This window comes from Anopheles darlingi, chromosome 3, assembly GCF_943734745.1.
Source record: "Anopheles darlingi chromosome 3, idAnoDarlMG_H_01, whole genome shotgun sequence".
Taxonomy (NCBI): domain Eukaryota; kingdom Metazoa; phylum Arthropoda; class Insecta; order Diptera; family Culicidae; genus Anopheles; species Anopheles darlingi.
Genome location: NC_064875.1, coordinates 54,187,042 through 54,213,337, shown reverse-complemented (window position 1 = coordinate 54,213,337; position 26,296 = coordinate 54,187,042). Strand labels below are relative to the sequence as shown.

At 49.7% G+C, this 26,296-nt stretch overlaps 6 protein-coding genes across 18 annotated transcripts in view; 2 read left to right on the top strand and 4 right to left on the bottom strand.

The window, feature by feature from the left end:
- Nucleotides 1–11,629, bottom strand: part of LOC125954965 (transcriptional regulator ovo-like) — a 63,200-nt gene extending 51,571 nt beyond the window's left edge. For 3 of the 10 annotated variants that reach the window (XM_049685701.1, XM_049685709.1, XM_049685702.1), the window contains exon 1: nucleotides 9,301–10,546. The gene's annotated coding sequence lies outside the window, so the exon portion shown is untranslated. Of the gene's footprint in view, nucleotides 1–9,300; nucleotides 10,581–11,542 lie in introns of those variants that run through there. The other 7 variants (XM_049685710.1, XM_049685711.1, XM_049685703.1 and 4 more) reach the window with 6 other exon arrangements.
- Nucleotides 1–26,296, top strand: part of LOC125955051 (clavesin-1-like) — a 165,475-nt gene that overhangs the window by 108,379 nt on the left and 30,800 nt on the right. The window lies entirely within an intron of this gene.
- LOC125954987 (coiled-coil domain-containing protein 102A) lies at nucleotides 10,964–18,957 on the top strand. Of its 3 annotated transcripts, XM_049685763.1 has the most exons (6): nucleotides 10,964–11,498; nucleotides 14,626–14,736; nucleotides 15,133–16,188; nucleotides 16,259–16,533; nucleotides 16,919–17,717; nucleotides 17,958–18,957. In XM_049685763.1, the coding sequence occupies exons 1-6, from the start codon at nucleotides 11,406–11,408 to the stop codon at nucleotides 17,964–17,966; spliced, it is 2,343 nt and encodes a 780-aa protein (XP_049541720.1). In that variant the 5' UTR covers nucleotides 10,964–11,405; the 3' UTR covers nucleotides 17,967–18,957. The 3 variants fall into 3 exon arrangements, with proteins under 3 accessions (XP_049541720.1, XP_049541722.1, XP_049541721.1); XM_049685765.1 differs by lacking the exon at nucleotides 16,919–17,717 and having other exon boundaries at nucleotides 10,966–11,498; XM_049685764.1 differs by lacking the exons at nucleotides 10,964–11,498; nucleotides 14,626–14,736 and adding an exon at nucleotides 14,941–15,068.
- On the bottom strand, nucleotides 11,842–12,676 carry LOC125955105 (lysozyme c-1-like). Its single transcript, XM_049685961.1, has 3 exons — nucleotides 12,484–12,676; nucleotides 12,258–12,410; nucleotides 11,842–12,166 (listed from the first exon to the last, which is right to left on the bottom strand). Exons 1-3 carry the CDS (start codon nucleotides 12,623–12,625, stop codon nucleotides 12,030–12,032), a joined length of 432 nt encoding a protein of 143 aa, XP_049541918.1. The 5' UTR covers nucleotides 12,626–12,676; the 3' UTR covers nucleotides 11,842–12,029.
- LOC125955107 (lysozyme c-1-like) lies at nucleotides 13,450–14,347 on the bottom strand. Its single transcript, XM_049685962.1, has 3 exons — nucleotides 14,175–14,347; nucleotides 13,951–14,103; nucleotides 13,450–13,869 (listed from the first exon to the last, which is right to left on the bottom strand). Exons 1-3 carry the CDS (start codon nucleotides 14,308–14,310, stop codon nucleotides 13,733–13,735), a joined length of 426 nt encoding a protein of 141 aa, XP_049541919.1. The 5' UTR covers nucleotides 14,311–14,347; the 3' UTR covers nucleotides 13,450–13,732.
- LOC125954960 (uncharacterized PE-PGRS family protein PE_PGRS54) overlaps nucleotides 19,104–26,296 on the bottom strand; it is a 7,967-nt gene continuing 774 nt past the window's right edge. The window contains exons 1-10 of one of the 2 annotated variants that reach the window (XM_049685689.1): nucleotides 26,228–26,296; nucleotides 25,486–25,571; nucleotides 25,294–25,394; nucleotides 25,095–25,193; nucleotides 24,143–25,021; nucleotides 20,844–24,061; nucleotides 20,578–20,780; nucleotides 20,394–20,516; nucleotides 20,262–20,326; nucleotides 19,104–20,191 (exon numbers count right to left, since the gene is read on the bottom strand). The exon at nucleotides 26,228–26,296 is cut by the window's right edge and continues 774 nt beyond it. In XM_049685689.1, the coding sequence (XP_049541646.1) occupies nucleotides 19,509–20,191; nucleotides 20,262–20,326; nucleotides 20,394–20,516; nucleotides 20,578–20,780; nucleotides 20,844–24,061; nucleotides 24,143–25,021; nucleotides 25,095–25,193; nucleotides 25,294–25,394; nucleotides 25,486–25,571; nucleotides 26,228–26,296 (5,526 nt within the window). In that variant the 3' untranslated portion in view covers nucleotides 19,104–19,508. The remainder of the gene's footprint in view (nucleotides 20,192–20,261; nucleotides 20,327–20,393; nucleotides 20,517–20,577; nucleotides 20,781–20,843; nucleotides 24,062–24,142; nucleotides 25,022–25,094; nucleotides 25,194–25,293; nucleotides 25,395–25,485; nucleotides 25,572–26,227) is intronic. The other variant, XM_049685690.1, reaches the window with a different exon arrangement.

Sequence of the window (26,296 nt, the reverse complement as noted above, 5' to 3'; positions counted from 1 at the left end):
ACATGAAAAAAACGCTCCTCCTCTTCGGTTCGCGCACATGCACATTGCACATTAACGTGTTGCTCGCTCACTCGCAAGAGATTGCGGTTGAGGCGCATCACCATGGTGTGCTGCTTGGGGATATCGTCCATTTTGCATCCGTTCACCCCACACGGAGTTGGGGCTGCACCTCGGACCTCGAACGTCTTGGATCTAGTAGAGGCGAGAGTTGCAGTAGCGCCATTCATCGTGCTCTGCACAAGGCGTCGTCGCCGTCGTCTTCATATGCTAAAAAGAGAGGTGAGCGGCGCCTCCCTCGAGGCCTGGCTTTCCATATCAAATTGCACTACTCTGTTGGTCACACACACGCACACACACACACGGGTGGACATGGGACTCTCTGCCTCTTTCATGCAAAATGAAGAAGAAGGTACAAAGCGCAGCGCAGTCATCTTGAACTACCTTCAGTACAGATGCACTCCCCGTCCGTCCGTCGGAGAAGGAATCACCTCAGCAGCAGCAGCAGCCCCAGAGAGCGCTTCCGGGTGGTCCACGTGATCCAGCAGCCGGTTCCACTAGAAGCGGGGGTTCCAGTTCACGTTCCCCTGCACCAGGCAGCAATAGAAGCCACCATTCACGTGTTGCGAAGGTGGTCAACGGATGGGGAACTAATCCCCCCCGAGGAAGGAGGGAGTGTGACCACAAACTAAGCGATGTTGGGTCACGTTGCTGTGGCCGAGACTTCTAGAGAGCACGGAGAGCCGAAAACAAAAGACCGAGAAGAAGGCGAATGAATGAACGCATTACAATATATGGAACCTTTCTTTATGCCAGGGAGACCATCGTTTCCTGTTGGATTAATGCGTATTCCTGCTGCCGGCTGCAGCCACCATTTGCAATGCCCTGGTATCCTGAAGTGATGCATATTCAACATAGCAGCAGTTATTACAATAGTAAACGCTATTCGAAGCTCGAGCTTAAGCTTAGCGCTCCCAAGCTTTTCCTGTCGAGACACCGAGATACCTTCTTCTGTGGAGCGCGAGGCGACAACAAACGGTACACCGTGCCCTAGTCTGGTACTGCTTTCGTGTCATGACTTATTCTTTCATCATTTGGAGGGTTCACGGGAGTTCTGTTTGACGTAAACTCACCTCAAACAAGACACCGAAGATCATTGTTAAGACCAAGTGGCGTAAAAATTTCAAACTTTCAAACTGGCCAAGTTTGAGTAAACAAAGTGTTCTTATGTTGCGCAACACAGGATTCCAATACAATCCTGCAAAAGGTGCGAAGGAGACACACACACATTTCGACAGGCGGCCTCCTCCTCATTCACCTATACACCATTTTAACCGTCCCCACAGCAATATACGTAATATTAAGCAAGGAGAGATATTTTTAGAACCTACCACACTTCGTACAAAGTCTCGAACGTCGAACACTTAATTTAGAATCGCGATCAGCGGGCGGGCAGCAACACTAGCAGTTGGCAACATAGAGAAAAAAAAAAACCATCGAAAAAGCGACGCGATCAGGACGAGCGTCAGGAACAGGACGAGGAAATGGAGACTGGGTCCCAACGCCCCGGAATGGCGGAACACCTTTCCGGCGGTACCATAGGAAAGGGGCCAGGCCAGCTGGCGTAATTCTAAACTTCGATTCACAACCTAGAAACTCCCCACCCCTGAGAGGCCTCCCTCCCGGTTGGTACTGCTCAACGGGGGCGCCCCTTTTGGCCATTTCGAAAAATACCATTTCCCACTCTGACAGCTGTCAAATTTAACCCAAATTCCCACCCCTCGCCTGGGTGCCTTGCTTCCATGATCGAGTCGCCTCTTTGAGTTCTCTTGTGCAGCGAACGCAGAGTGGAGTCCAGAGGCTACTCGTCCTGCTCGCTGGCATGTCTGACCTGTCTGCTAAATTCCTGGCACCACAGAAGACACACACACATAAACCGTTTGATAGCGCCGCCGCCGATCGATACGCTGCATTTGGTCTTCAAGGGACGGGGGGGGAACGCATGAAGCATCTCAAGAAAAGGATTCAAAAGCAAAACATTGCTTTGGATCAACGCAACGGAACGCCCCGGCCGTCCCGGTCGGTTGACTTTCCGGAATACAATGCTGCACACCAACCCCCGTGGCCTTGAAGACATAGAACCAACCGAATGTTCTGTTCTGTTCCGGTTTCTGCCAACATCATCATCATCCGCCGTACAATACCTCGCGGAACATATAACTTTACTTAAACAAAACTCCTTTCGTCAGTACGCCACCATAAGAATGATTGGCTTTGTTCGCGGCGCGGCGCGCGTTTATGCTGCGGAAAACTATGCTGGAAAAGAAAGAAAACCAAAAAAAGCGAAAAACGAAGCTAATAGGCAAAGGAAAATATGATCCATTCAAGTAACGATAACGAAGAAGAAAAGAAATAAGTGACGACGACGGAAGTGGACGCCGCCACTGGAGGCAGCTGCTGCTGCTGCTGCTGGTGCCACAGAAAAAGAAAAAAACCCCCTTTGAACCCATTCAACCATTAACCATTCCCTCGCTCTTTAGCACCGAACCGAAAGGAAAGAAACCCTATCCCTGCGCTTCGTGGCATGTTTGGCCTACAAAAAAAAAAGTAACCGCCGTGTAGAGCAGGAGGCATGGAGAGGGAAACAGAGGGAATGGAGGGATAAAAAGAGGTCACAAAGGCGCCACACAGCCCACAGAAGAGCACACCAGCAATCTCGCACCCATCTTCGGCATTCGACGCGGCAGCGACGCGATTCGCGAGGAAATAAAAACAATCGCGCTCGTCGCGCGGCCTCAAACTACAACCAGACTTGCGCGCACACACACACACACACAATTGGCGTGGAGCGCATCCGCCAAAAAGTAGGCCTCCTTTCAGAGACTGTGACCTGGCTGCTGGCCGGCCGGACTGGCTGGTCGTTATCGGCTCACTGGAGCAGAGCACCATAATGCCGGCAACAATCGTTGCAACAACAACAACAACAACAACAACATCCCCTACATTTCGCCTCCCGGGAGTGAAGCTGCGTGGCCCCCGGAGGCAGATGCAGAAAGTGTGCCCCCTTTTTCTGTCCTGAAGATCGGGCGATCGCGCCGCGACCCCTTGCTGTCGGAGGGCCCGGAACGCGCAAACGTGTGGTACGCGCGCGCGTAAAGCGATCGTTTCACCACGATATCATCGACAGGCGACGGGTGGTTTTAGCTTTTACACCTTCGTTTTTTTTCCTAATCCCAAATGGCAGGTAGATAGAGCTATGGCCCTGCTTTTTGTCGAGCGAGAGGATGCCATTAAACACCAGGATTTGGAGCCTCTATCCGTACTTTTCGACTTTAATGATCGTCAGTGGAAGACAGGTGTCGAAAATGGGGTGGGGTTAAGCGACGCAATGGAAAAGTTGCGGAGCAACAAAAGCACGCAACGCAACCGGCACTAAGAACACTTCGGCCCCACGTGAAGTCATTCAACTTCCTTCTCTAAACAACTCCCGGACCGGAAAATGGAGAAAATTCGGGAAGTACTTTGGATCGAGCAGCAGCAGCAGCAGCAGCAACAGAAGTGCTGGCGGTGGTAGTGATGTCCGGGCAATGAACGAACCCAATAAGCAACGCGCAGCAACACTCCAGAGCCGTGGCACGGGAAACCATTCAACTTCACCACCGGAAAAGAATGCTGGGAAATGAAGATTGGATAGGCTTTCCACTCGTATAGACATCGAACGCTCTCTCTCTCTCTCTGTTGGTCTGATGAAGACTTCTAGCTTGCGAGACTTCTGGCCAACATCATCATCATCATCATCATCATCATCATACGCACTCACGCATAACCAATGGCGTCGGTAAAATCCAAAAATTATCGTCTCTGGTTATTTATGTTCTTGTTCTCGGCGGCTGGGCCAAGAGCAAAGGATGGTTGGTGGTTGCTTTGAGCGAACGTGTACAGGCGCTGGCTGCTCTCAATCATCCGCCCATCCATCGACGAAGCCCTTGGTAAAGGTGGAATTACCGGGCTGAGAACAGTGTACATGCGAGAGAACCATCCATCCCCTTCGCGATTGTTGGTTCCGCACCAGCTGGCAGCAGACAGCCGATCGCCTGGCCACCGCCAGGCCGCTCCCTGCAGCGCGCACGGCGCATGATGGCGAATTCTTGGCAGCGGCAGCAGCAGCAGCACTAACTTCTGGGAGAATTCGGCGAAGCAACAGCAAGAAGGAAAGGTGGACAATAAGCTGGCGTGATCGGATGGTGCGTGTAGAATAAACGGGAACGAAAAGTTCCGAGCTGACCATCGATTGGAGGGCATTTCGCTATAGTTATTGGAACTGACGGATCAAAACTATTCGATGCAAGGTAGAATGGTGTATGTATACATTTGAAGCAATTTAATCTGCATCTGACGAAATTTGACTCATTGGAAAGCTCTACTTGGGCAGATCAGTTGATATTAATTTTATTCGAGAATTTCAGTAAATAACTTTGAGTAAAAATCCAGAGAATTTAAAGTTTGTGTAAATTGTTGCTTCCCCCAAAACGCTTTTTTGTATTATTCCAATAGGCTTACTTATTAAAGTTGTCCAGAAGCTTGCTTTGAATCTACTCCTGCAAAATCCATTCCTCTATTATGATGCCAATTTACGCAATGTTCCCAGTAAAAAAGGATAAATTTAAACAACCTTTTGAAATTTATTGCAATTTAAGCCGCCTATAGTCACCCCTTAATCGCACCGATCACTAGACAACAAGACAACTATCCTTGAATTTACCAGTGAGCCATAGAAAAAACGTGAACCTTAGATCAGCAAACAACACTACAAGGCTAAGGTCGAACGGGCACACGAGAGAGTTTATCAATAAAATCTTCATCAAACAACGCACCACACCACGGCTCATTGGAAGGTTGGATTAAGATGGAAAAAGGCCTTATATCGCATGGACGAACGGACATGACCATGAACGAACGAACGAACGAACGATCGCTCACAAGATTACACACTCCAGCGGAAACGGTTTAATATAAGAGAATCAGTAACAAAACCAAAAAAAATCCCAAGCAAGAAACCTTGTTCCAGGATGTATAAAGGCAACGGTGTGAGTCCGCTCGCGATCGCCTCGGTCTCGGACGCGATTTCTCTTTTCTCCAGCCATAAAAAAAAATCCGAAACCCACCTCGGAGAGGATGTCGTTAGTCTATATACAATGATGACGTTGTTTCTTGCTCGATGCCTTATTCCGGGCCGTCGTGTATCTCTCCGCTTCGCTATGTTCTTGCCGTTGGCAACGACCTTTCTCCTTGGCCGGCCCCGATTGCCCGATATCCAAAAATGTAAATTAAGAAGGAGGATATCCTGCCGATAAACCTCTTGGCGAAGCCCGCGAAGGGTATTAAGAAGAAAGAAACTGAACACCGTTACTGAGCCTTCAGTACACCACCACACTACGGGATGGAATTCTCTGTCAGTTTGTGTGTGTGCGTTCCATGGCAAAATTGATAAAAGATAAGCTGGAGCATAAATATTTGATTTTGCCTAATCAAAAAGCAATTCGTCAAATAGCACTGGGTCCAGATGGAAGAAGAATTCTTTGCCAGATCTTAGCGTAATTTGGGTGTGTGATTGATATGCAAAGCCTAATGAATTCAGAACGCAGATTCATCGAAAGGAAAGACATTAAAAAATAATCCCAAACATTAACTGCCCAATAGCTGTACCAGCTGTGGGCCCATAAATCTTTGACGATTGTTTTTGGCCAACCAGACGCATCAATTTGAAAGGAAATTCTTATGCTTTTCAAATCAGAATGCAGAACACAGATTTTTACACAATTAGTCCACATTTTAGACTAATTGTTGATTTGTTTTCAAATGAAATGCTACCCATTCCGGCGTCACTTATTTAACGACCCTTCTCGCACTTTATAGTGATACTTTTCTGCTACAAAAAAGTTATATTCTGACGTAACTGTTTACTTCTTGCCTATTTCTACCATCAAACGATACCTTTCATAAGGCCCGCAATTAGTTACCAATTTTGGACAATAAAACAAAGGCTTTTGAGGTGGCAAAGAGGTTTGACATTAATTTTCAAACTCAAGAGTCAAACGACAGTGAATAAGAGATGTGATATTTTCTTATCTTACAAATAGACCCGTAAAAACGCCTCGCTCTTCCTTCTTTCTAGGAGAAATCGGACGAATTCACAACATGTTTTGTAACCGAAAGAATTCGAAGGAAATAGCGGCCACCACGACGACGACGACGACGACGAAGACGACGGCCTTCCTTTCCTGTCCCAGGGACCATCTCGTGTTGGTTTGGCAGCCGAGGGACAGGCGCGCTCAAGCGGCCGCGCAAAACCCGGTTCAAAATATTCTACGTGCTCATCGTAGCCGCGGGCGGCGCCGCTTCGTGGTGTTTACGTGAACGTGGTGATCGAAAACACCGAGAGACAAGCACGACGGTTTTCTGGCTGTCCTCACTGGCTATTTTGGTCATTTGAACACGGCGAGCCAAACGAACCCGGGGCCAAGCAGCGGGCCCGATGACGATGACGACGATGATGATGGTGTTGGACGGCTGGCTGGCTGTGGCCGCTGCAGACGTGTTAAATCCGTCCGAAAGGTAATCAGGAGCACGCCAGAGACGGACAAGGGAATATAGAATTTCGAGCACCACCGTCGCCGTGTCGGAGGATTCGAAATGTCATTTTAAATTTCGACGGAAGGAAAGAATATGTGGCTATCATGTTTCCACCTACGATGCTTGGCTTATATTATATGGCGTCTCGCTATCAAGCAACACACAAGCAGCAAGAACCCCTTTCTAGAATGCCGGCTGGCTTACGAAAAGGATAATGGTCGCAATGGTCCGGCAATCCTAGTCCCACGCGTATGTATTGGTGAGCGAGGGTGTTATCAATACCACTACAGCGTCACTTCGGTGCCATGTCCAACGCAACATGCGGGTTCGGGAAATTTCATTCAAAACCAGCCCCGGTCCAAACTCACTATATGTGTGTTTGTGGGTCTGTGTATGTACTGGAGGATACTCACACTCAAGTAGATGCGATGTGAGCATCCAAAACATTGAGCGAGTCCCAGAGAACCACCGACCACCAACATAAAGGAGTTGCGGGGGAGTCCCGGTTTTCCCCGGCAATCTACCAGCGCGAACACACACACCACCGAATCGATCATCCTTCGTACACACACACCCGGGCGACCGCTAACAACCGAACACGGTCCAGTCTGGTAGGACGAAAGGAAAACCTCGTCAAAGGTCAACAGCATTTTCCCAGCAACCAACACCAACACACACTCGAAGTCACACCCCACCCACTAGGGTTTTGGGTGTGTTATCACACTAGCTCACTCGCTCGCTCGCTCACTCGCTGGCTAGAGAGTTTTTCCTTTTTTTCCGTTTTTTCTGGCCGCTCGACTTTTCCTCTCGAATAGCGAGTGAAAGCCGTGGCCACAACAAAACGCACACCAACAGCACTCGCCTAGCGCCCGGGAAGGGCTGGGTGGTAGCTAACAAGCAGGACCATTTCCACAGCATCCGGTAATAGACGGGAGAGAAAGAGAAATAGACTGAAAAAGAGAGAGAGAGAGGGAGAGCCAGGACACTAAGAGGATGAATCAATCCTTGCCGAACATGAACGATGATGATGATGCTGTGTGCGCGGTTGCCGCTCGATGCATGAATGAATCGCGCGCAAGAATGAGAACCGGTGGCTCCATTCTGGTGCTCTTGGTGGTGGGTCGAAGATCGACGAACCTGTGACACTGCGAAGCTCACCCTCTGCTACCGAAGGATGGGAAGGAATTTCTACTGCTGCTGCTGCTGCTGATGCTGATTGCAATTAGAAGAGGCAGTGAAGCGCAGCGCAGAGCAAAGGAAGACCCCTTTTTCCTCGAGATCTTTCGCTTCTGCATGAGCTACGACGACGGATTAGAAATAATTGTCCTCGGAAGGTCACCTCGAAAAAGATCCCTTTTCCGTTTGAAGAAGTTGCTTTACCTTTCTCGAGTGGATTGAAGTGGCAAATTGTTATCAAATATCAAATATTTTTACACCGGCTTGCTATTCAAACTAAGAAATTGTTATGAATCCCACACCATACGCCTGGCACACCCAACGGTCCCCCACCATATGGAAACCAGCCGCGGTAGGTGAAATCGAAGGACATGGGCTGCCCAGCCTCTCTCGGATCCCGGCCGGCAACAAACTGTGCCGCGTTGGCAACAGCCGCCTCCTCCTCCCGCAGTGGTAGGTCCATATTTGCACGTGAAATTGCGCATCACCCTCGCCGCATTAATCTGTCCATGCTGTTTTTGCTACTCATGATTGATGACGGAACACACACGCACACACACGCACACATGTTGTGATGCGCCGCGGCCATATCACACAATGCGCGATTCGCGATTCTACAGAGCGCTTCGCCGTTCAGCGAATTTTAACATTCGCAATCAGAATGTGCATTTTGGGAGGTTGTTTTTGGGCAGATGATTTGCATTTTAGTGACACCATTGCAGGGCCAGTAGTACAAATCCCCCCCTAAATGTGACAACACAACTCTGGACAACGCAGATTGTTGCCCTTATGTGCGACGATTTTCCTTGAGAAGGTTAATGATGAGTTTGGATGATTGAAGAAAGAGAAAACCAACAGCAACACCGCACCGCAGGGTCATGATGCGATTGGTTGATTGATTCGAAATCGAATCCAATTATCAAACCGAGACATCTGATTAGGAGGCAGCGGCGGTGGTGGCGACGCAATCAGACGAACTGACTGCGTTATGAAACCGCGACCCTCACGGCCGTTGCCGTCTCCGTCGTCGTCACTGCTGCTGCCACCGTTGGTGAGCCCTCGCACACATACAACGCGGTATTGGAGGCGCCATTCCCAGCCGCACCATCCGCACTCCCACCGAACATTCCCAAACTCATCATCAGCTCTCATGCATTGCCGCCCCCCATTCAAACGCACACCAGAGTGGTGCGTGGTGCGTTTGGGTGTGGGAGGGCAAGGTGGCCATCACAACCGCTGTTGCGCGCTGTTGCTCGCACCGGTGGAGGCAGCCGCCGCCGCCGCTGGCAACCATTTTGCTTCGCTCGCTCGAGCTTCCACCGCCATCTTCATCGCCACGAACGATCATCATCATCATGATGCTGGGGTTGGTGGACGAAGTAATCGCACAAGGGGAGAAGGAGGGCAACAGACCACACACTACCGGCGCTGCTGCAAAAATCGGAATCGAAATTACATCGGACACAATCCGGCCACTCGGGGGGAACCACTTACTCGCTCTCTTGTCTCCGTCGAATATTCGGTCTCCCCTGTTTGTCTGCCTGTTTGTACGCACGTACGCACCGCCGATATTTTTTTTCCGCAGCTCTGCAGATGTATATGTGCTGCGTGTGGATCGGTTGGTTCGTCGATTCGCGATTTGTGAGGCTGTTTTGCGGTTTGCGGATCACGAACAACGGGGCAGCCGAGATGGATTCCGTGATCGCGACGACCTTTGTTTAACGACGACGTCGACGCGGTTTTTCATCGGGACCACACGGGAGGCTTCACATAAAATTTAGAGCTTCTTCGCAACCCACCGATGGCCATAGGCCATAGCACACACCGCACCGCACTGTGTGCTCGCCACACACTACACTCACAATCAATCACTCACGCACAAACGCACAAAGAAGGCTACTTGGACTTCACGCACAACGCGCGTCACGCGTCGCCGTCGTCATCACCGCCGCCGTTGACGTCGTCGTGAATGATTTTCTCTTTCGCAGGAGGAGGCGGAGAAAGCGTTACCGCGAGGCGCCACCGATTCTCACTTGAAACGCGACGAAGGATCACCACCGACCGAGACACCCTCACCGGACCCTTCTAGACGGGGATTTCACTCTACTACTTGCTGGAAAGATATTGCCACAACACTACCGCCACCAATGCCACCGACGCGCGCGCTCGAGATCGGGGGATGTGGAAAACCTTACTAGCTGTTACTGGAAAAACAACAACGAAGTATTCCCCCATTCGGCGGTTCACTTTCGCTTTACGTTTAATTCGATTCTTTCATCATTTTTCTACACGCACGCACACACACACTTCACTTCTATCTCGCTCGCTCGCTCTCTTTTCTACCTAAAAACAAAAAAACCAGCTCAGTAACCTCTTCTTCCCTGTGACGACAACCTTTTCAACCGGTCCTTGCAGCACTGGGAATTGGCTCTTGCTGCTGTTGGTGCCGCGGATGCTGTGCAGCACGGAGAAGAAGAACGGCCCGTTGTTTGCTCAATTCTCCCATTGCCTTATGCTGCGCAAATCAACGCGGAAACCCCCGTCGTTCCGCCTCGTGTGCTGAGTGATTTTCTGGGTACGCGTGTTGGCAACGACAAGGACCGAAAATCAGGCGACTCGAGGCCGTGCAATTCGTGATCAACCAAAACAGAAATCTTCACTTTTGGCCAGCAGCAAACTCCACGCACCTTCACGCACCACCATCGTCGAAAAAAACGTTTTTTCACGGAAAAATGAAGAGGCCACGGAGAACACGTCCGCTCCGCACTACTACTAGTGAAATTTCTCTTTTTTCCGGTAGTTTCGTGCAGTTTCTTGCATTTGGCGTTGTTGTGTGCGTGCGTTTCGACCTTTTGTCGATCCCTGAACCCTGCCGAAATATAAACAGCGTACATTCTTGCACTCTACCTTAAGCACCACCTACACGTAGCGGGTACGACTCGCAAAATACGAAATCCTTTTAACTTCCTGGTAAAGGTGGAGAAACGTAGTTTCGAGATAAATTAACTGAAAATTTCTGAAACATAACTAGAAAGAACAGCAACATTTTGCGCAAAAGAAAGAAAAACAATATTCTGCAATCTGCAAGCGAAACTACAACCCTGTACAGTTGTTTTGGTCTCCATTTTTGAGGTTAAAAGCCCAAGTCCAGAAAAATGGGAATTTCCTAAAAATCGTCTCAATTTTTGCCTAATTTTAAGTATTTTGTGTGTGATAAGAACAAGTTCAAGTCATTTTCCCACTCCCTCCGCCGTTCTCGTTGGAAAAATAGGCCTTCCTGGCCTACAAACCGTGCAAACCGAGGAAAACTGCAGCGCGAAAACATCCCCGAAAAGGCGGAGCTCAAACCTCGAAAAAGGATTCTAAATTCTTTTGCAACACCCCATAAATCATCTTTCAATCAAAGGAATATCGCAAGCGCATGAGCTGGATTCAATAGCCGCTGTTGTGTTGTTTTCCGCAGAGAAGAAAAGAGAAAATCCGTGATAACCAGAACAAAATGTAAAACGAAACGGGCGTAATTCCAACCGAATCAAACGAAGTAAAGGGCGGACTGTGAACGAAAACCCCTGCTTGGTGCACCGAGAAACCGCTTCAGCATGTCCCAAAGTGCCCCGAGACGTCACCCTCCGAGCGGGGGAAACGCCGATGTTGGCAGCAAGTTTGTGGACACGGAATGGGAGGCGCGCGAGGTAAGTTAAAGGTGAAGAGGGGTGGGGAAGCAACGGGGACTTACCTTCCGGAAAGTAGTCCTCCGAATCTGTACTACTTCTCCCGTCCGAACGGCATCGCCTGCCGACGGAGTCCGGTGTCGTTTCCGGAGAAGAATCTTCCACACTCGTCGTCGTCGTTGTACAGAACAGATGCACGAGCGCTCTCAACCAACCAAACATTCGTCGCTAGAGACACCGCGCAAAGGGCCACTACTGGGCAGAACTGACTGCGACGCAGCTAGAACCAGAATTGGCATTCGTTTGCGGTTGGTTTTGATTCTTTCAGCGATGGCGATTAAAAGTCAGGTGGACATCGACGACGTCAGATTACTACAATAAAAATGTTATTGTTTGCGTGGGAATCCGCATTCATCCACCACCTAGCTGGGCGAGGACAGGCGGCCGCGAACGACAGAACCTTTTATCGAAAGCGAATCCCAACGTCGTCGTTGATGCATCGAAGACTGTCGCGGCGACGATTGACAGACGATGTGTCCTCCTCCGCAGCACTTAGAAGCACTCGGTCACACTGGGAAGCGTCTTTCCCTTGCAGTGATTCAGCCAACCGTACCACGCGTTGAAACCATGCCGGCGGTGCACTAGCTGGGCGCACTTGATGTCATCCGTGATATCGTCGTTGATCAAGCCTGTCGTAGCGAAACGAAACCGAATCAAACAACCCGTCCGTCCGTGAGACGACCAATCCTGGCAGGTTCAAGGGCGCTGGGCGATACTTACTTTTGCAGGCGATTTTGCAATCGTTCGTACCGTAGCCCGAGTCACACCAGTACTTGTTGTTGATTTGAAACAATCCGTAATCAGTGGATCCGTTCTTGTTTTTGTTGGTTGCCGTGCTGCTGAACGCGCTCTCATGTTGCACCAGACAAATCCCTGCAAACGGACCGGATAAGATTATGAACGATCCCGGAAGTATCTCTACCAGTCCTATCAAGGGTAAACTTACAATCCGGAACCGCACTCTTGGAGATACCTTTATCCACCAGAATCTTGGCCAGTTCACACTTGCCAAACGTCTTTCCACTAACGACGGTGCCACTGCCAAGAATGGCGCAGATGGCAAAAGCGGCAAGTACTAGCACTTTCATGATGCTGTGGATGGTTCGGTTAAACTCGACTGATTGTACTCTAAAAGCCGCGATCTTCCTTTTATACCACGGACTCAGCTGTTTGCTTTCCAGAACTATGTACCGAGTAGCTCCGGCGTGGTCATAAATACGCTACACGCTCATTCATGGAACTTGGCGATCTTTCACACAACACAGTTGCTTTCTTATCTGGTCATTTCACTTCGGCAAACGCACATTATCAGCAAGCGCTCATTTTATACTAAACGTTGGTCCCCTATTTCCTACAGAACTACACTAAAAATAAAGTTAACATGATGATTTTGAATGTTGATAGTAATATAAGACTATTCAAAATGATTAAATTGATTAAATAACTAAGAAAAGAAGATATTTTCTTAACATACTGTATAGCAGAGTAGGTAGAGTGTGGTTTAAAATGTACCAGATACTTTACCGATTACAGTTTGAGAATCTGTTTTGAGAATGGTCGCTTTTAAACCATAACGGTCACTGTCCCTTCTAATAAAAACAAATAACAATAACATTAATATCAACAATCCTTCAAGAAAGACAAAGCAGTTTAAAGAAAGTGATAAAAGTATTGACACACTAAGATTTGTTTTAAATGCACCTAAATTAACATATTTAACACATGTAAGAACTAATTACAAATTACTTGTTACATAGTATGAGTTTGCATTAAATGTTCCTTGTTTATCGCAACAAAATATTCTTTTGATACTGATTTTCCTAATCAAAAGGCCCAAGTTTCGGACGTGCTCTGAAAGGTGCAAGACAGCCAATTTGTTCTTTCTTTTACGAAACAATCCTTGTAACGGTCGTTTACATACGGCAAAAGTTTATTTATCTATTAACGTCTCATGTTTGAACGAAAGTAACATTACCGATCCCACTGTGCTCTGAAATGCGAGGAAACCTCACGAACCGCCGATAACGCCCAGAAGATCTTTTACATCTTTGTTGTGTTGTCGTCGTGGTCGGGGATTCACCGGAGCATCCGGGGATTTTTGCCTTCATTCATTTCGGTCCCTCAAAACTACCCCACTTAGGCAATGCTCTGCTATGCGTGCCCCTTTTACTAGCATGTAACGGCCGTAAAAAAATTCAAAAACATTCATTAACTGTCGGCAACGCCTTCCCCTGGCACTTGTTGTTCCATGCAACCCAGGCCGTGAACTTATGGCGCTTGTAGATGAGCTTGATGCACTTTAAATCGTTCGCAATATCATCATCCAGCAGTGCTAAAGGGAGGTGGAAAAAATGTTCAAAAATGCATCCAAAAATGCGTCCACGGAACCGGATGATGATCATTTCTTACTTACATTTACACGTGATTTTACAATCATTGGAACCGAACGAAGAATCACACCAGTACCGGTTATTAATCTGGAACAGTCCGTAGTCGATGGTACCCCGACGGTTGTAATTGATGGCCGACGTATTGAAGCCGCTTTCGTTCTGTACCAGGCACATCCCTAAGATTGGAGATAGTGGATGCTAGCAGCTAGCAAAATATGGTGTGTGACCATCGAAGCTGTTAACTTACAATCACGAAGCTGCTCTCGCGGAAATCCGTTGTTCTGCATGATGCGTGCTAGTTCACACTTGCGGTACACCTTGCCATGGGACACAGCAAGGAAAGCCACAAAGAGCAGCACAGTCACCGCGTAAAGGTTCTTCATGTTGCTGTTACGGTGTTTCCTTGTATCAGAGGGAACCTATAGGATTCACTTTAAGCGAAAAGTCACTTTATAACAGCACCGAAACATCTGTTGCGAATGATAATTTCAGTTAATTTTATTCATTCATGGACTGGTCTAAACTTTGCTTCGAATTGTATACACATTGGCACACTATTGGCCATTCGATCAATTTTAGTACAAATATTTACTTCTTCATCGTCGTCATATTGCTACATTCTGGTGTCCGTTGCAAGTATCGTCTGTTTAATCTAACAATTAATAATGCATTTCGCATTCGTTGCTTCCTATTTGCAGTCCCAACGGCAGCGGGAACTGGAGGAGGCACGTGCACGAGCCGCACAGATGGAGAAAACGATGAAATGGTGGTCCGACTGCACGGCAAATTGGCGCGAAAAATGGAGTAAGGTAAGTTCCGAGTGGTGCTGCAGAATGCGAACGCAAACAGGCTGCACATTATATTGTCTCCTGTGCTGTCAGGAGCTCGCTCCTGTGGGGCAAGCAGAATGATGACTATTAAATCAATATTCTGCTTACCTTGAACTCGGTGCTGCATTTAGTTTAAATGTTAGCCCGATACTGATGGGCTTTAGTGTTCGCTGGATACTCAGTTCTTTGTAAACATTTAGCTCAACCAGAAGTCGGTTGGCATTCTTACTGCGTTAACAATGCGTACTTGTTTCGCAGAAATGCTCCAGGAGCTGGAAAGAAACACAACAAATGTCCTTTCAGCTGTAGAGGTAGAAAGAGGAGGGTGGTCCAAGAGGCAGCCCGGTCAATACAGTCTTTGCTGCTCTATTGCAGGTCCGCACCGAGCGTAACAAGGCACGGGAAGAGGCGAAACAGTTGCGCAGCAACCTGGAGGCCGCCATCAAGGAATCCAACTCGTACAAACGAGAGAAGTGTGAACTCGAGATGCAAATCACGCAGCTCAAGAAAGAAATGGAGAAGGTGCACACGCTCATGATGAAACACGCCGGCCGATTCAACAAGGCCAGTCTGGATGCTGGCGATGAAGCGGATGCACGCGATGCGCGTGGTGATAATAACTGTTCACCGGACATCTCCTCGGATGGGCTGAAGAACGTGAACAGTGAGGATGGGCTGGTGACGAAGCTTGGGCCGAACCTACCGGATGATGATGGCACAGGCAACGGCCGTCCGCCGCAGGGTACGGCACCCTCGTCCCTATTGCCGGCTGACGCTAGCGTCGCTGATCTCGATATCGAAGAGTACATTCTACAGGGTGGCGCCATGCCGAAACATTCCGTCGAGTTTCGTGACAAGAACGAACAGCTGGCAGAGGAGCGCCGGCTCATCCAACAGCTATCGAAGGACGATCACGATGAGGAGTATCTGTTGCAGAAGATCTCGATGCTGCAGTTACGGCTCGATGACGCTCAGAAGACGGTACAGATCGAGCGAGAGGAGCGAACAGCCGTCCAGCGTAACCTCGAGAAGGCGCGCCAGGATATGCAGGAAATGCGCGACAAATGTGAGGAGCTGCGCGCGGCCAAACAGGATGCGGTTCGTGAATTGTTGACGCTGCAAGAACAGCACCGTGTTGAGATGCGCATCACGCACAACTCGCTACAGGAGGAGATAGGGGCCCGGGAAACGCTGGAACGGCGGCTGTGCGAACTGCGCACCGAGCTGGAACGATTGCAGGCGGAAAATGCGGCCGAATGGGGTAAACGGGAGCGTCTCGAAACCGAGAAGCTCAACATGGAACGCGAAACGAAGAAGCTGCGCGCCGAGTGCCAAGATCTGCAAGAGCGTCTCGAACGTAAGGGCCGCCCATTAGTCAACAGTGATGTGGAGCTGCGATCCTTACAGCAGGAACTGTTGGATAAGAATAAGGTACGGAAAACAAAGTGTGTTACCGCTATCGGAAGATAACGATCTAATTGCATTTGATTTTTTTTTATAGGAACTGAGTGATTTACGTCATTCACATAGCAAAATGAAGAAGATGCTATCGGAGGCAAACACCGAACTGGGGCATGCGGTGCGCCGGGCCGAGCAATACGAAACCGAGGTGAAGCGATTGCGGTCGCGCGTGGAGGAACTTAAGCACGAGCTGGCCGGAGCAGAAGATGAACTGGATGCGGCCTGTAACCACGTGCGCCGTCTGCAGCGCACAAACGAAGAGCTTAATGGCCAAACCGAGGGTCTCCAGGTGCAGATACAGCATCTGCAAACAAGGTGAGCATGAGTGGACATTAGGACGGTTTTTTGGTTGGAGCTGCTAGTCGCGGAACCATTCTTACGCGTTAGACTTGCCTTCCTGTGGACATTGGTTTCGGTTTTGCCTTGTTTTCCATTTAACGCACCCTTACTCTGTTATCTACATGTCATGTGGCACATCCGCGCATAGCTGCCGTTGAGCGATGCCGCTTGCTTGTCTCCTTTTTTTTTCTTTCTTCACGAGTGGAGTGAACGAAATAGCTTTCTCTACACCTCTCATTCTGTATTCTTATGTTCTAATCCGGTGGTGGCCACGAATCGTGTGTATAACCGTGTATGCAACCCACTAACCAACCCAACAACCATCCTGCTTACGCATCACTAACATCCCTGCCTGGCGCAGCAACGGTAGCCCCAAGCAGCACGACATTGGCAATTACAAAGCAACGAATCGCTCCAATTACACCGCGAACGTGAGCTACAAGCCGAACATTAACGACCTCAAGCAACTGTTTGATAACTCATCCCGCGGCGGCGGTAGTGGTGGACCTTCTTCAAAGCATCAGTCATCCAGCAGCATGGGTGGACAGATACCGTCTTACATTCCGCTGTCATCCGGTTCGTACTACGATGCTAAACCAAGCTACATCGATCATGACGCACCGTCACCACCGTCGCTGAACAACAACAAATACGAGTTCGAACGGGCCAAGCAGAAGTTTGATAACATAACACGCGCAGCGGCTGCTGCCGCTACTACCACTGGTGGTGCTGGTGGCGCTAGTAGTGCTGCTGGTCGCGACAAATCGCGCTCTTCCGGTGGTGCTTCGGCATCGAAGCAGCAACATCACAGTACGAGTAGCTCGGCCATTCCGAAGCGCTACGATCAGAATGTATTCCCTGGCGGAGGCGGTAGTTCCGGTCCAGGTTCAATCGGGTTAGGAAGCGAATCAAGAAACATCCGCCAAATGGGGGGAATGATAGCTGATGATATGCCTCCGACAAAGAGCCACGGTCACGATCAGCAGCTCATGTACGATGGCAGCTGTTCTTCGTACGACCAGTCACCAGCTACGGGGGCACCAGGAGCTCCGGTTCATCAACCAGGTCGGGAACCACGTAACACCGCTCACAAGCCAATGAACATTGGCAAGTTGAACGATGTCAATCTGGATGGGTTAAAGGTATCGGAGGATGATGAAGTAAGTACCGACTGGCAGTTGCCAGCAGCGGTAGCTACCAGAAGCCTTGAAGCTCTGCGTCCATAGCACTACCGTGTGCCATGCTTTTGGATTTGTTGTTCTAGAATGTAATGCTTGCTGTTTGGTTTAGTCTTAAGGCATGATAGATAGTCATTGGTGTTGTCTTGTATGTGTGTGTGTGTCCCTAAGCTAGTGACCTCTATGCTAATAATAAATCCTCCTTTCGATCTACCATTACAGACTCCGTAGCTACGGCTCAACCAATCTCCTGTCAGCCAATGATGATATCAGCGATAACGAGTGATGAATCAACGAAGCTAAAACGGCGACCACGGCAAGAAGGTGTTCTCGTCATCCCCTAATCTTGGGGCCAAAACAACCGAGCGTATTCGCTCCATTATTTGAATGTTGCTCTCTCACTTACTCAAACATCGATAATCATACTCATCAGTAGACTGCACGAACAACTCGAACTTAACTCTAGCATCTTAGTGCGTGTACTATTTATGATATCTACTTTTTACCATAAATAGACAAAGCGAGAGATAAGTAGACAAGCAGCACTACGTTGCATTTAGCACCAGTCAGCAGAAGGAAGGTAATAAAAGTATTAATTGAAACGACGATTCCTCGCCTCTAACGGGCGAACCATCGGCTTCTCAACTGGGTGAAGGTCGCTTGTTATGATTCATGAGATTAATGACCGCCCACAAGGGCCATCAGCGAACATCAAAGTACAAGCAAGTGAAAGCTCAATGTTTGTCATTCCTCCTCCAGCGCATGTCCTTCATGCGTGTGTGTGTGTGTAAACTGAAAAGTATTTCTTTGATCGGTCAGATTTACATTTATACCGTCGTTTCTACTTAACCTGCTGTTCGCATATTAGCGCCTGACAGCATTTACTTACTTTACTTCTTTCTCGGTACCAAAAACAGAAACAAAAGTGGGCACGGCATTTGCACTTGGTGTTCTCTAAAAGTCATTAGTGTTGATGTTTTGGCAAAGTTTAAATTGGTCTGAACGAAATTAAGACAACACCGCCGTGCTGGCACTCATTAGTGGTTTAGGATGTATTAGACACACAGTACATGCAGAAAGGCACAGTTTATGCATTTTTGAATAGACCATACGAGAGATAAAACGTTGATGAAGCGTTCGTTCTGTACCGTGTAGTGTGTTAAACATTTATTGGCTGGTACTTTAATAAAGGAAATATCCTATTCTTTGTGTAAGCTCTGTATCCGCTATGATCTAAAGTTGTAATTTGTCAATTATTTGGTGGAAGTTATCCGAACTCCGAAGAAAATCATCATTATCTCAGATAATCTTAATCGCTCGACTATGATCGCATGAAGGGTTTTAGTACCAAGAAAACAGATCGAGATACACGGGATCTTAGACACTAACCAGGCTAGTTGTTTTGTGATGTAAAACATTTTATTTCTCTCCTTAGTATCGATGTTTCCGAGGAGGAGGCTTTGCTTTTCAATAAGTCCTGCTAATGTTAGTGCAATTCAGTGATCACTGATCAATCGGACACGAGAAGGGTCCGTAGATGTACGCATCGTAGTTCAAATTTGCTATTAAGTAACGGATCGTGAAGACTCTGTAATTGTAGTCATGGAGAACACACCTGTCTACTACGAGCTTCCCGAACAATCATCGCCGGTTTCTCATCGTGGCAGTGTTAACATTGAGTAGCTTACATGCGATTGTTGTAATCTTACACACTAGAGCACTTATGCCGTACGCAATTGATGAAGCTTTTCCGGATGAAGGGCATAGTAACGCTCAACACTTTCCGTTTGCCGGTGGCTTCGGCCGACAAATCTTACTTCGACCGTTCTCACCGTACACGATGTTGCAGGAGAAGGTAAAGTACCCGCAGGTGGACGATTTGGTGTAGTACGTTGACTCGTAATTTTTGCCCGGTATGGCCGGCACTTTACTGTTCTCGTCGATACCTGTTACTTGTTTCGTCACCGAAATGTAACTATCAGGCTGCTCACCCTTCCGGGGACCGCTGCTCGGCTCGGTCGGTGCTCCCTCGACGATGTCGGCCGATGTATCCTGCTTGGTCGGCAAGAAGCGTGTGCTGTACCGTGGCGTGGTAGTACCGATCGTAGGCAGTCCACCGGTGCGTTCGGTCGTCACGGCGTGTACCGTCGATCGACCGTTCTGGGTTTGCACGAGGCGGAAGTTTTCACCATGCGGCACGATCGCCGTTTGTCGTTGCGTTGGTCCGGCCTGGGTGAACACTCTACCCTTCCCATTGGTTCGGACGGTCACCGTCGTTGGTTCGGTCACGATCGTCGTAGGTTTGGAATCATCGGTTGGTGTGCCGCCCGATCGAACACTTGCCGTCGTGTCGTAGTCTTCGTCATATTCGTCCTCATCATCCTCCATGTCGGCATAATCGTCTTCCGTAATGGTATCAGGAGTAGTGCTGACGAAGCTCACCGGTGGAAGTGGTGCTGATAAAGATAAAGAATGTCACCAGCGTGAGAAGGACATGGCTACGTTAGTCACACCAGTGTTACTTACCTGCGCTGTGCTGTTGTCGTGTAGTCATACCGTTAGCGTCAACCGATTCCTTACGAACCGTCGTGCTGCGATGATATAATGGAGTATAGTTGAGTTATCGAATTCTCTGGTGAAAACTGCGAATTTTCTTACCTGGTCGTTTTTCCAAACAGTCCGATCGAGTGGAAAAGATTCTTGCTCTTCTCGCGGTAGTTGTGGACCTGCTCCTTGGTACCTGATGCCGCTTGGGCAGCACCGTGATATGCAATGCCGAACCTTAAAGGAGGACGAGCCAGTGAAGTACAGAATTGGGTTGAATCATATGAATTGTACTCACTTAAAGTTGCCGCTTATCTGCGATTGACTCTGCCCGGAGTGTGCTCCCGATTGGGCCGACGCTTGGCCACCACCGTTGAATATATTAGCCTGATTCGCTACTGCCTCTCCCTGTGGCCGGAATCCAATTTGAGCTTGCGACGACGTCTGACCAGGACCGCTTGACTGAGCATCAGCCAATCCGCCCTTCTCGTTGGCCACCACCTACACGGGAGAGTGGATTCATGTTAGTAAGTCCGCAGCTGGTCGGTGGAAGGTTCTACTAACCTCTGATTGGCTTTCGTGTCCCAAGCCACCGCTCTGTGATGTCGCCGAGGTACCTCCAGTTTTTGAGTCTACCTGTACCGCGGACTGCGATTTCCCAACGCCACCCGTACCTTGAGCAGTACTTAGGGCACCTTCCTTACCGCCGGACACCTGGGCCTGTGCTGCACGATCGCTATCGCTTGTCTGGGCACTGGCGCTGAACGATCCCGCGCCTGAGTACGTACCCGAAACCTGCGTCTGAGCTGTGCCGCCATTTTTCCGTCCTTGAGCGGATGCCATCACCTCTCCATCCTTAACTGATGACTCGGCTTGCGAGAAGGAATCGTCTTCCTCTTCGGGTAGCTGGATCGGTTGAGGAGGAAGTCCACCACCGCCAGTACCTTGCCCACCAGGATACTGATCGAGCGTTGTACCACTAACGCCAAAGCCACCGACCACTCCCGGATATTGCTGACCACCATCCCCACCGCTGGGATACAGGCCTGTTCCTCCTGATGGGTATTGCCCTGCTCCACCGGGATATTGTCCATCTCCGGTTCCAGTAACGACACCACCTGTAGCTCCGGGGTACTGCCCTGTTCCTACACCTCCAGGATATTGAGACGTGCCTGTGCCACCACTTGGATATTGACTACCTGTGCCTCCCGGGTACAGATTTGCCCCTGAACCGGTTCCGCCGGGATATTGACCTGTACCAACGCCTGTACCGCCTGGATAAAGTCCCGTTCCGGTTCCGGTTGCCCCTGGGACCCCAGAGGGATATTGTCCAGTTCCTACACCTCCTGGATACTGCCCTATACCAACTCCACTGCCTCCAGGATACTGACCAGGACCTCCGGTGCCAGTTCCACCAGGGAACTGCCCGCTACCATGACCAATGCTTCCCGGATACTGACCAACACCTGTAGTACTTGGATACTGTCCACTGCCTATTCCAGTACCACCAGGGTACTGTCCTGTTGCGCCTCCAGGATAATGACCTGTACCCGTTCCAGCAGGATATTGTCCCGCTCCTGTACTACCTGGGTATTGTCCTATGCCTCCGATTCCGCCTGTTCCAGAAGGATACTGTCCCGCTCCTGTACCACTTGGGTACTGTCCTACGCCACCGGCTCCTCCTGTACCAGTAGGATATTGTCCAGCGCCTCCAGTTCCACTTGGATACTGTCCTGCGCTACCAGTTCCACCTGTTCCAGAGGGATACTGGCCACTACCTGGATATTGTCCAGCGCCGCCAGTTCCTCCTGTGCCACTAGGATATTGCCCAGCACCAGTTCCACTTGGGTACTGCCCTGTGCCACCAGTTCCACCTAAGCCACCAGGATGCTGTCCCGCTCCTGCACTACCTGGATATTGTCCAGCGCCTCCAGTTCCTCCTGTGCCACTAGGATATTGTCCAGCTCCAGTTCCGCTTGGGTAGTGTCCTGTGCCACCAGGAATCTGTCCCACTCCTGTACTGCCCGGATATTGTCCAGCGCCTCCAGTTCCACCTGTTCCGGAAGGATACTGTCCTGCTCCGGTACCACTTGGGTACTGCCCTGCGCCACCGGTTCCTCCTGTGCCACCTGGATACTGCCCCGTTCCTGTACTACCCGGATATTGTCCAACGCCACCAGTTCCTCCTATACCACCAGGATATTGTCCTGCTCCAGTACCACCTGGGTATTGTCCTGTGCCGCTAGTTCCACCTGTTCCAGAAGGATACTGTCCCGCTCCTGTGCCACTTGGGTACTGTCCCGCTCCTGTGCCACTTGGGTACTGTCCTACGCCACCAGCTCCTCCTGTACCAGTAGGATACTGTCCTCCAGGGTACTGACCTGTGCCGCCTATTCCACCGGCGCCGGATGGATACTGTCCTGCTCCGGTACTGCCGGGATATTGCCCAGCACCAGTTCCACTTGGAAATTGTCCAGATCCCGTGCCAACTGGATATTGTCCTGTACCACCACCTACAGCACCAGGACCACTTCCATCTGCTCCCGGGAAGTAACCACCTCCTGGACCTGATCCAGATGGGTATTGTCCGGTACCGGTTCCAACGCCTCCAGGATATTGTCCACCTCCTGCACCAGTGCCACTAGGATGCTGACCTGCACCGATGCTCCCAGGGTATTGTCCTACACCGCCTGGCACTCCAACTCCTGCACCGGATTGCTGACCAGGATGAATTACTGACTGAGGACCACCGTAGCCTCCATGAGTTGGGAGATGGTGTACAGTTTGCTGTGCACCTCCCGTTCCAACAAGTACTGTAAGCCCACCTGGATGGGCATAAACCGTCTGTTTCGGAGGTCCATGACTATCCGGTGGTCCAGGAATAATTTTTACAGGACCGTGCCCGTCCAATCTGCTATCGGACCCAATTACCGTTTGCTTGGAGTGACCAGTGCCAACCAACACTGTTAAACCTCCAGTAGGGTTGACGACCGTATGGTCATGACCTGGTAAAGTAACCGTGTGTGGACCGTGATAAATTCCTTGACCACCTCCTGGTAGTGGTGGTCCAACAAGATGTGGCTGAGGACCATAACCGCCTGTTCCTTGTCCACCTATTGGCCGACCATGCGCATCAACACCGGAAACTCCTGTACCAGGTCCTCCAATAGGTCTTCCATGCGCATCTACACCATGGCCACCTGTTCCTAGTCCACTATGTCCTGGAGCTCCTCCCGGTGTTCCGGATCCTTGTCCTGAAGGTCGTCCGTAGGCATCTACACCACCAATGCCGGTTCCAACAGGACTTCCCAGTCCACCTGTTCCATGTCCACCGATCGGCCTTCCGTGGGAGTCAACTGGTGGTCCTCTTGCATCATGGCCATTTGTTCCTTGACCTCCAATAGGTCTTCCATAAGCATCCACACCACCACCAGTACCTGTACCGGTCGTTCCTGGCCCTCCAGCACCTGTTCCTCCAATAGGCCTACCATGAGCATCAACTCCAGGGCCTCCGGATGGTTTTCCTCGTCCATCTACTCCCGGGACTCCTGTGCCAGTGGCTCCACTGCCAGGGGTTCCAGTACCAGGCCCTCCAATAGGACGACCATAAGCGTCAACACCGGTGCCACCAGACGGTCGCCCTTGACCATCGCCCACTCCTGTGCCAGCGCCTCCACTGGGTCTTCCATAAGCATCAACTCCTGTGCCGCCAGATGGTCGTCCTTGACCATCGCCACCTCCAGTTCCGGGTCCTCCAATTGGTCTTCCGTAAGCATCAACTCCTGTGCCGCCCGATGGTCGCCCTTGACCATCGACTCCTCCTGCTCCTGGACCTCCAATAGGTCTTCCATAAGCATCAACACCTGTGCCGCCCGATGGTCGCCCTTGACCATCGACTCCTCCTGTTCCTGGGCCTCCAATAGGTCGTCCATAAGCATCAACTCCAGTGCCGCCCGATGGTCGCCCTTGACCATCGACTCCTCCTGTTCCTGGGCCTCCAATAGGTCGTCCATAGGCATCCACACCACCAGTCCCTATACCGGATGTTCCTGGCCCTCCAGCACCTGTTCCTCCAATAGGCCTACCATGAGCATCAACTCCAGGGCCTCCGGATGGTCTTCCTCGTCCATCTACTCCCGGGACTCCTGTGCCAGTGGCTCCACTGCCAGGGGTTCCAGTACCAGGCCCTCCAATAGGACGACCATAAGCGTCAACAGCGGTGCCACCAGACGGTCGCCCTTGACCATCGATACCTCCAGTTCCTGACCCTCCAATCGGTCGCCCATGTGCATCTACACCAGGTCCACCGCTTGTGCCTGAGCCTCCCGCTGGTCTTCCACCATGTCCTCCTGAGATAGGTCTTCCGTAAGCGTCGACTAACGGTCCACCCGTTCCGGAGCCACTGGTTGGTCTTCCATGTGCATCAACCCCTGGTCCACCAGCTCCTCCGGGGCCACCAATGGGTCTACCATATGCATCCAACCCTCCATGAGCAATTGGGCGTCCATGGGCGTCCACCGCACCGCTATCTGTACCTGGGCCACCTAACGGTCGACCATGGGCGTCGTAACCGGGTATATTTCCACCACCGAGACCACCGATGGGCCGTCCGTAGGCATCGGTACCTCCAACTCCGGGGCCGCCTGGTCGTCCGTTGCCATCCGTTCCGTACGCTTCCGGTAATCGCAGTTTATCACCTGGCCTCTGACCGTCAGGAACTTTCAGCGGATCGGGTCTAGAATCTGGGAATTAAATGAAGGCATATGCAATCACATACTGCGGTTTTGGTTGAGGTTCAATTTCACTCATACGCACCATACACATAGCTACCGCCACCATCGACCGAACCGTAGCAGGAAGTGCAATCCCCGCCAAGGGATTGACTCTGAGCTTGGCCCATTCCATTGGTACCGGCTGGAAGTGGATCGATTCCAGAAAACACAATATTGTTTCCTCATCAGTTGCGGTGCGATTAAATTGGAAAACTGGAAAGGCAGAAGGTACTATTCCTTACCGACTACGGCTCTCGAGCTGTGCTGTGTTGCCTCAGCCTCGGCCTTGCCATCCTGGCTGTCACCAAAGTTCAGATACTGCGACTGAGTTTGTCCCCGAAATCTGTTTGGAAAGGAATTTTCCATAACATTGTTCTACAGATGGATACAAGACAAGAACTAGGCAGAGTGTATATAGCTACAATAATACATACGATCCGCGCAAATTTCCATTCCGTTTAGTCCGATCCAAGGGCCTACTGTCTATGTCGGAAGATTCTACAGCTTCGGGCTCATGTTTCTACACACGAAGAAGACATTATAGCCGATTAATAAACGGAACATTTATCTTTACAGAAACACATAAATAATACTCAATCCCCATTAGCGCCATTTCATACAGTTAATACCAATCTTCCTGTGCGTGCGTAAACCCACTCCGCCTTAATCCTGATTACGATTATGCTCTATTTAATGAATCTTACAAACACATGCGTGCCGCACTTTGCCAGTGTCACAGCAGCATATGTCTATCAGGAGTTATCAACATCCAAAGTATTTTAATTGCTCTTTCCTTTCCGAGGTTCTAATCAACCAAGTCGAGATTTCCAGTGGTATGATCGGATTGGTGTAGTAGTTATGTATGTATATGAATTAAGCATTTTTTGAAAGACTGTTAACTAAATGAAACTAGTTATTTGTAAAAAAAAAGCCATTGAAAAAGACTGAGAACAGATGTAAGGTCTTTTCGAGAGACTGTTAAGTAATGGAAACTAGTTCTATATAAAAATGCCATTGAAAAAGACTGGGAACAGATGTAGGTACGTTTTGAGAGGCTATTAACTAATTGAAACTATAAAAATATCTTTGACAACGACCGAGAACAGATGTAAGTGCACTTTACATGTTTAAAATGCGAATAGTGTACCGAACCATACACCTACTTTGATTACTTACAGTTTCAAGGACTGCACCTCGCGCTATGGTTACGACTAGTAGTGCTATCGCTAGTATCGCCCAATAAAT